Consider the following 8,939-nt stretch of genomic DNA (forward strand, 5'->3'; position numbering starts at 1 on the left):
ATCCCAGATTGGGCACATCGTTGCGCTCATGTTGTCACACACCATGAAACACAGTGAGGCACAAATTACAGACAGTAGCCTTGTCGCAAAATAGAACTGAAATGGTTGAACGTGAAATGGATTTAAATATGATTGAAATAGCCAATATAAGCTCATGTATCCTATATGTATTGTATAATGCAGTCATCTCGGTTTTTTTTTATCCTTCGCTTGTTTGTAACAAGTGCAACAACAAAAACTTTGGGAACTTTGTATTTGTAGTGAAATTCGTTGTAAAGTTATCGGCGGCCTGTTGATTCTCTGTTTATCGGACATCTTCTGTTAATGAAGTGACGCGGAATGGCAACAACAAACAATATCCTCTAATGTTGCCTGGTCTGGATTAGGGTGCAGGACCGTGTTTGGGGAAACCCTGGACTGGATCACTCATAGATGTGTGAAGATGTTTAAGTACCACGTTATTAACGAAGCATGATACTAACGAAGACGCGGGGAAACAGCTCGGCTACTAAATATATATTGTGAAATGTTACTAACTATGATCGTAACGCTACAAATGCTCTGGGGAAACGAGGCCCAGATCTCCCAGGATCAGGAAAATCCGATATAAACTAAATGTACACTTCTCATGTGATTAGAGAATAGGACTGCAGAAAACCAGAAGCCCGATCTTCTTTTCATACATCCTGGGCCACAATATCATATTTATTTTATTAGCCAACACAGCGTGTTAATAAGAATGAGCGAAACAAACAAGCCTACTCTTTATTTGTACAAAAAGCTGAAATAATCGTGGTAACCATAATACGGTCAGTGACCGTCATATCTTTGAGATGGATTTATGACAACAACAAAAAATGGTCAGCCTAAAACATTTACTTGTTTTAATAAAAATAATTGTCCCATCTTTCGACCAGTAGTTGCATTATTCGACGATCTCCAAGTAGGTCTGTGATATAGTTAGGCGTGTGCCACCTTAAACGCGTGTAGTCATGTGGATTCATAATCAATTGTCTATATTTCTACCTACAACCTTGGTAAATGTAATTTCTTTACCTTGTTATTTTTGTATAAACACAGGTTCCACACATAGAGATGAAAATAAAGCTATTTTTATTGTCAAATCATTCAACACGATCAGGTAAACTATCAAGTAGTCAATTTCAGCATGAAGGAAGAAACACTGAAACTACTGTATTCCTCACTGACACAAAATATTACACTTTTGTATTTCAAACAAACCAGGTATGTACATCGTAGCTGTATAGACTGCATCAATACCTATTATTACACGGCGCACTCGGAAATATAGTCAGTCTGTCTGACGTCATATCCTCATTCGTGTCAATATCATTCAACCTTTAAAGTGAACATGAAAAAAACGGTATTAAATAGTAAACCATGTAATGTGACTGTGTTTTAATTTATCGTTTTCTATATATGTCTTTAATATAATATAAAATCCAACTTACTGTACATTTAAATACACATATTCTTATCTTCCCTTATTTACCAAATTGTAAGTGCTTCATAAGATAAATAAATTCATTTCTGAAGTCAAAACGCATTAGCATAAAGAAGCATGACAATTGAAGAAGAAACCAAAAAACAGATTCGAGGAACATAATAATTGTCTGTGTTGAAAACAAGTGCTCCTTTAAGTGGTGTATGTCCAGTCAGCCAGCCAGCCAGTCAGTCAGTCATATAGCCAGTTAGCCAGTCATATAGCCAGTCAGTCAGTCATATAGCCAGTCAGCCAGCCAGCCAGTCATATAGCCAGTCAGCCAGTCATATAGCCAGTCAGCCAGTCATATAGCCAGTCAGCCAGTCATATAGCCAGTCAGCCAGTCATATAGCCAGTCAGCCAGCCAGTCAGTCAGTCAGCCAGCCAGTCAGCCAGTCATATAGCCAGTCAGCCAGTCATATAGCCAGTCAGCCAGTCATATAGCCAGTCAGCCAGCCAGCCAGTCATATAGCCAGTCAGCCAGTCATATAGCCAGTCAGTCAGCCAGTCATATAGCCAGTCAGCCAGCCAGTCAGTCATATAGCCAGTCAGTCAGCCAGCCAGTCATATAGCCAGTCAGCCAGTCATATAGCCAGTCAGCCAGTCATATAGCCAGCCAGTCAGTCAGCCAGTCATATAGCCAGTCAGTCATATAGCCAGTCAGCCAGCCAGTCAGTCATATAGCCAGCCAGTCAGCCAGCCAGTCAGTCATATAGCCAGTCAGCCAGTCAGTCAGTCAGTCAGCCAGCCAGCCAGTCATATAGCCAGCCAGCCAGTCATATAGCCAGTCAGCCAGTCATATAGCCAGTCAGCCAGCCAGCCAGTCATATAGCCAGTCAGCCAGTCAGTCAGCCAGCCAGCCAGCCAGTCATATAGCCAGTCAGCCAGCCAGTTATATAGCCAGTCAGTCAGCCAGCCAGTCATATAGCCAGCCAGTCATTTAGCCAGTCAGCCAGTCAGTCAGTCAGCCAGCCAGCCAGCCAGCCAGTTATATAGCCAGTCAGTCAGCCAGTCAGCCAGCCAGTCATTTAGCCAGCCAGCCAGTCAGCCAGCCAGCCAGTCAGTCAGTCAGCAAAAAAGTTCCTCCCCATGGTCTGTGATGTGATACCGTTTTCCCACTATCGTGCCGACCCAAACCGTGCTGTGCTGGCCTGGCACGGGTATAATATTTTCCCATTGTCCTTTATGGTCCGTCCCAGCAACTTCAGTGGAAGGCCAAACCTTACTGTGCTGGTTCGTCTACAGTATATTCTTTACACACTGTCCTTTCAAGCAAAGGGTTCCTTAATCAAATGCAATTCCGTAACCAGGCCAGTGCAGCACAGCTCGGCTCGCCCACTAGCAGTGTGAAAACGGTCTGTTATTGATCTCAAAGTCAATTGTGGGAGGTCATGTGACGCGAGAGGTGATGCCTCTCCCTGAACGACTCGTTACAGATTGGACACTTGAGTTTCTCCTCACGCCTCCTCTTGACCATCGGCTCCATGGCGAACTCCTTCTTGTGGTGCGACCTCATGTGGTACACCAGGTCAGAGGTCATCCTGAAGGAGGCGTTGCACTTGGCGCACCAGTTCTGGGCGGGCAGACACAGAGAAGTGAAAGAGGGGGGGAGTAAGGTTAACGCTGAGGGCATCTGCAGCTGGATGGGGCCCTGGCTCTTAGGCCAAAAGGCTGTGGCAGCAGCCGCTGCGTAGAGGAACGGGCTCTGCTTGGACATGGCGCCCGGCACGGGGCAGTTGGCGCCCAGCTCGGCGCCGTGGAGTTTGGCGGCCAGGTGGTCTGCCTGGTAGAGTCTGGTGGAGGAGATGGTGTCTCCAACCGTCGGGTGGCAGTCCAGGAGTTTGGGCGTGGTCATGACCAGAGGTGAGATCTGGGAGAAGGAGGAGGTAGCGTGGCGGGAAGGTTGGCTGAATGCGCTCTTCCTATCCCCGCTGTTCCCCCCACCCTGCTGGACCACGGAGGTGAAGGCGCTCCCTAGCGGAGAGGCCTCCATGCGGGTCTGTGACTGGACAGGCTGAGTCTCCGACAGAACCTGCCTGATGTTGAGATGCTTCTCCTGGGGAGGGTTGCTGCCGGGGCTGGGACGACCTCCGTCCTTGTTCTCGACGTTGGAGCTCTGGAGGTTTTTGGTGCTGCCGCTGTTACCGTGCGTCTTTAGGCTCTGTGGAGACTTCTTGACCTCGGTGAAGGCGCTGCGTTTACCCTCACCACCCGACTCGGTGGACCCCGACCCTGGAGGGGAGAACGTCGGCCCTCGTCGATTCTCCTCCAGGCCGTACGCTCCCCGATAGTTCTGTGCTGAGCTAGCCAGCTCCTCCTTAGACTTGTGGGACTGAGACAGACTCAGAGAGGCCCTGCTACCATCCCTCTCTCTGTCCTCCACATCGGAGAATTTCCTCTTCCCAGAGCTCTCGCTGCGGATCTCAGCCTCACGGTCGCTCGGCGGACTGGTCCGACTGTTCTCGAGGTCTCTGGCTAGGTTATGGAAGTCTGTGGAGGGTTTGGCGCTGTCCCCATCCGAGCGGCCCAGTTTAGGGCTAGCTCTGGTGGGTGCGGTGGTGGTAGAGTTGGGGTTAGGGCGCTCAGTGCTTGGCTCTTTACTGGGGACCTCCTCGTCCACACTGCCTGCTGCCATGCTCTGTAGTCTCTTGGTGCAGCGGAACCTCAGATGGGCCAGGAAGGGGAACTGAAACTGGAAGCGCTGGTTGCAGTCAGGACAGGAGTAGGGAGTGGACCCTGGGAATGGATAGAAGGAATCTAATGTCAGTCATTCAGAAAGAAACAAAAATCTTGCTAATATTCAGTATCTTCCTAAAACAAAAAAAAAACAGTAGTGGGTTCTGTAATGTTTTGGTAAAGCTGAAATAGGACTATCATCTTCTGATTAATATAAACTATAAATTATAAATACAGAATAGGTATATTCTTATTTTTGGACACCTAATATGCACAATTTATTTATTTACCCTATTTAACCTTTATTTATCCAGGTTTTTCTCATTGAGATAACATCTCTTATCCAAGAGAGACCTGGTCCAATAGCAGCAGGGGGAACAACGTTTCAGACAAAACAATTTACATACACTAACACAACATTAAACACAACTATAAACACACATACAGTACAACAATTAAATATTATGTAAAAAAAAAAAAAAAACACGAAAGTATTTGACAGAACAACTGTTATTATACTCTTATATCACTTTGAATTGAAACTGAATATGAGCTATCAGACTATTGGAATTATTTTTTGATGGATGATTATCAAGACAGAAAGTACAAAACAGCCAACTGAAAATGGAAAAACCGTGTAGACCTGGTACACTATTCAGCCATGCTACTAACTCACCCTTGGCCTTGACCGGCTCTTTACCGGCGCTGAGCAACAGCAGCTCAATCAGGTCTTTCCCGTACCAGACTAACAGCTCCTCGTCCTTCTCGATCCTCCGGAGAGACCGGTAGAACAGCTGTCCGTTCTTCACGTAGGCCTCGAGGTTCTGCTCGTCCCGGTCCCGCGCCGATTGCACGAGCCGCAGCCACATCAAGCCCTCCGACGTGCTGTTGGCTGCTGACGTGTCCACCTGCGCGTTGAACGGTGACAGAAAGCGAGGCAAATCCGTTAGTTGGACCCAAACGAGAAGTCCGTGCGGCAGCAGTCATTCTAATCGTTTACGCATAGGCTGTCCGAAAATATAAAATAAAAATAGGCTATTTGAATGTGTTTTGGTTGTGCAACTATTAAAATGTAATATACATTATAACCTGCACACTGTCTTGTAAGATAAGACGTCCAATTGTGTCTAATATAAATGATATAGGTTTCACACCAATGTCATGAGAAATAGAAATTAAAAACATGTTTTTTTATTTGTTTATCTTCTATGTCGCCTACTCTGGTTGCAATAGACCTAATGATAAATCAACCAAAATGGCAGACAATTGAATTCATTCGGAATAAGGAGATGTAATGAAATCGTAAATAAAGAATATTATGTCTATTATCATTCTCGAAAAAAAATAAAAAATCACAATACCATTTTCTCCTTACCCGGAATATGTAAGGCGCTGTTCGTTTGTCCGTTGATTTGAGCGCTACGAAGGCTATGCTGTCATACAACGACGTGTGGCTCAAAACACAAGGGCCGAAAATGGCATTTTCCGGAATGTCACACGTGGTGTAGACGCTGGTGAATATATCCGTTAGACACTGCTGCACTGCTTTGGCGTCGCCGTCCCAAACCAACTTATGAGAGCTGGATTCCTCCATCGTTGGCTGTTGTTTACGGACAGACAAAAGAGAAAGAGAGAGAGAGAATGAATAAAAATACAATATACAAATGGTCTCGATGATGAGGAGCTAAAATAAATTGGCACTCCATGAGAAGGTTGGCTAAATACATAGGAGCCAGCTGTCAAGGCCATGCTGGACTGGGAAAGTGCCTTTTTTTTGCTGGGGGCTGGGCGTTTTAATTAATTGAAGTCTATTGTACGATGAGAGTGGCCTATCAATTTCAAAGAGTATGGTTGCTTGCCTATTTTCCGTGGTATTCCCATGTGCTGTTGGAATAGCTGTTAATTGTGAGAAAATAATTGCATGGGCCTAAACGGAATAATAACAATGGTATTAATGATTATGTTAATATAGCCTAATAATGATAAACAACAACAACAACAAAAAAAACAATAAAAAATAACACATAAAGTCTACGATAATAATGACAATGATAATAATATATTATGTCTGGATCCAATATTATTGTTGATAATTATAATATGAATTACGTCAAGCAGCTGAATTAATATCACAAATGCTTTATTCTAGGATATTGTAAATTCAAAACTGCAAACACATCCACCTCAAACCCTAATGTATTAAAAGTGTGGTAAACTAATGTATTAAAAGTGTGGTAAACTAATGTATTAAAAGTGTGGTAAACTAATTGTAGCCTGTAGAAGAAAACAGAAATAGCAGTAAGAAATGGTGAGGTCTGTATAAAACGAGAGCATATCGAATGGATTTCGAGTGGACCGTCAAAAGTCACCGATTTCACGTCATCTACCCTCTCTCTCTCTCTCTCTCCGTTTCTACACGCGCCCTGAACGTATGTCCACTCATTACCATAATCCACCACTTTTCCCTCTCGAGACAGTAATTAAGGCTGCACGCGGAGTTAATTATTATTATTTTTTTGTTTGTAATTTACTTTCTGAATTCGTGTATTTTACGGGTGACGTGGAGACCAGTTCCTCTATGACTGCGACGCGTTATGCAGCTGTGATCTATATGCCTTTGCTTTGCCACTTGTTCATTTCAATTACGCGTAAAGGCCCCGTGTATCGGCTACAACAGCCGCGTCTAGAAGAATATCTGACAACTATCTAATTCCCTGTGATAGTTTTTACATGTTATTTTTGTGTCACGTTATAGACTATGCCTATATAAATGTTATGCACGTATGCTATTCAACAGATCATGTATTTTTTTATTTGTATTGTTTTTTTTTTAAATCATGCTGCCTTGGACTATCTCCCTTCAGACTGTACAAAACATGCGTGTAGATCTCAAGAGATTATGAATTTATACTTAATAATATTTGACATGGTAAAGATATTAATAACAAGGTTTTTTAAAACACTGACAAGCGGAATATAATATTGGACAGGCCTAGACGTCGCCACACCACGAGATGTTGCTCCTTTTCTGCTGTCTGGTGATGGATCATTATTTATTTTCTATTCATTTAGTTTTTTTGTGTCTCAGACTAAAAGCAAAACCAACTTGAGTCTTCATGCAGATCAAACCGAACCGTTCATCTTTCAGACGCGCCTCAGTTAAATCTCATCATTCAAGAAACGTTCTGGACCTCGAACAAAAATAACTTTTCTCTTCAGCTGGATTAGTGGAGAGAAAAATAGTTTGGAGCAATTACAATCTCCTCTTATTTAGGTAATTATATTTTATCCACTAAAATGCAAACCTTCAACTAGAGACCAACGCTTTCTGAAAAGCCATCTCCTATATAGCCGGTTCTTTTGTGACTTAAAAAGGTCGCTCTCTCACAAGGGAAAAACCATACAAAAGGTCCAATGAATATGCATCTGAGCTAAATGAGAGAGAATAGCACCCGGAATATATGCGCATCCATAAAACGGATGAGGCCAACCCATTCTGCCTTCTATTTCCAGAGCGTGTTTTTACTCTTAAATCTGGGTGCCTTGTCAGTCTAAAAAAAAAACTGTCCTAAATCAAAGCAAGTAGTGAATTTGCCGTTTGTCTCCTCTCCCCCCTTACATCTGCGGAGCGCTGTATCCAGCCTTACACGATGGTACGTTCATAGACCGCAGCCAGGATGCTGCCAAGGCTAATGCTTTGTGGTGTTGTCTGCCTGTCTGTCTTTCTCTCGATTCCAAACAAACCACCCATTTAAAGCGCATACCAAATACAGACTGGAGACTACGTACCTTTTTTTCTTTGTTTGTTTGTTGTTGAAAATAAATTATAATCCACCAAAAAAAATGATGCTGGAATCAATTTGCCGCCTTCGAGAACAGGTTACGATGAGTCCTCCCCTCGGCGTCAGTACATGTCCCTGTGTGGTCGTGAAAGTGACAGTGGTGCCGCAGATATAGCCCTTCGCTGCAGAGGCAGAGAGAGAGAGAGAGAGAGAGAGAGAGAGCGAGAGAGAGACAGAGAGAGAGAGAGAGAGAGAGAGAGAGAGCAGAGACAGAGAGAGAGAGAGCAGACACAGAGAGAGAGAGAGAGAGAGAGAGAGAGAGAGAGAGAGAGATAGAGAGAGAGAGCAGAGACAGAGAGAGATAGAGAGAGAGAGAGAGAGAGAGAGAGAGAGAGAGAGAGAGATAGAGAGAGAGCAGAGACAGAGAGAGAGAGAGAGAGAGCAGACACAGAGAGAGAGAGAGAGAGAGAGAGAGAGAGAGAGAGAGAGAGAGAGAGTGAGTGAACAGAGAGAGGCATGGAGAAGGGGCGCAATGCACTGGCTGACTGACACACACACACACACACACACACACACACACACACACACACACACACACACACACACACACACACACACACACACGTTTTGTTTGCAGCACATAATATGCCCAATGAGGCGTGTCACTCGCTGTCTCCTCCCTTTAACTCTTCACTGGCCGACTTTCATTTGATGAGATTTATAGGTAATATACAGGCTACATACAAAGTGCCATAACCTTGCAGAGAACATTTTTTTATTTAATATATTATTAGGCCTATGTCATAGTTTTCAGTGGCGGGAGCACAACATCCCAATAAATAGAATTTTATAGGAGGCAAATAAAGGATTTTTAACCCGAATAGCTAATAGCTAAGTATTATAATCTAATAATAGATTTTTTTTTCACAGTAGATTTGTGTTTTCTTCTTCTATTGTATTAGATACATATTGAATTG

General features: G+C 43.7%; 1 protein-coding gene across 1 annotated transcript; it reads right to left on the minus strand.

Moving 5' to 3' along the window:
• Positions 1–2,542: 2,542 nt before the first annotated feature.
• On the minus strand, positions 2,543–8,082 carry prdm8b (PR domain containing 8b). Its single transcript, XM_029718042.1, has 4 exons — positions 7,970–8,082; positions 5,556–5,780; positions 4,857–5,088; positions 2,543–4,240 (listed from the first exon to the last, which is right to left on the minus strand). The coding sequence occupies exons 2-4, from the start codon at positions 5,772–5,774 to the stop codon at positions 2,880–2,882; spliced, it is 1,812 nt and encodes a 603-aa protein (XP_029573902.1). The 5' UTR covers positions 5,775–5,780; positions 7,970–8,082; the 3' UTR covers positions 2,543–2,879.
• Between the last annotated feature and the right edge of the window lie 857 nt (positions 8,083–8,939).

Source organism: Salmo trutta, chromosome 27 (genome assembly GCF_901001165.1).
Source record: "Salmo trutta chromosome 27, fSalTru1.1, whole genome shotgun sequence".
Classification (NCBI taxonomy): Eukaryota; Metazoa; Chordata; class Actinopteri; order Salmoniformes; family Salmonidae; genus Salmo; species Salmo trutta.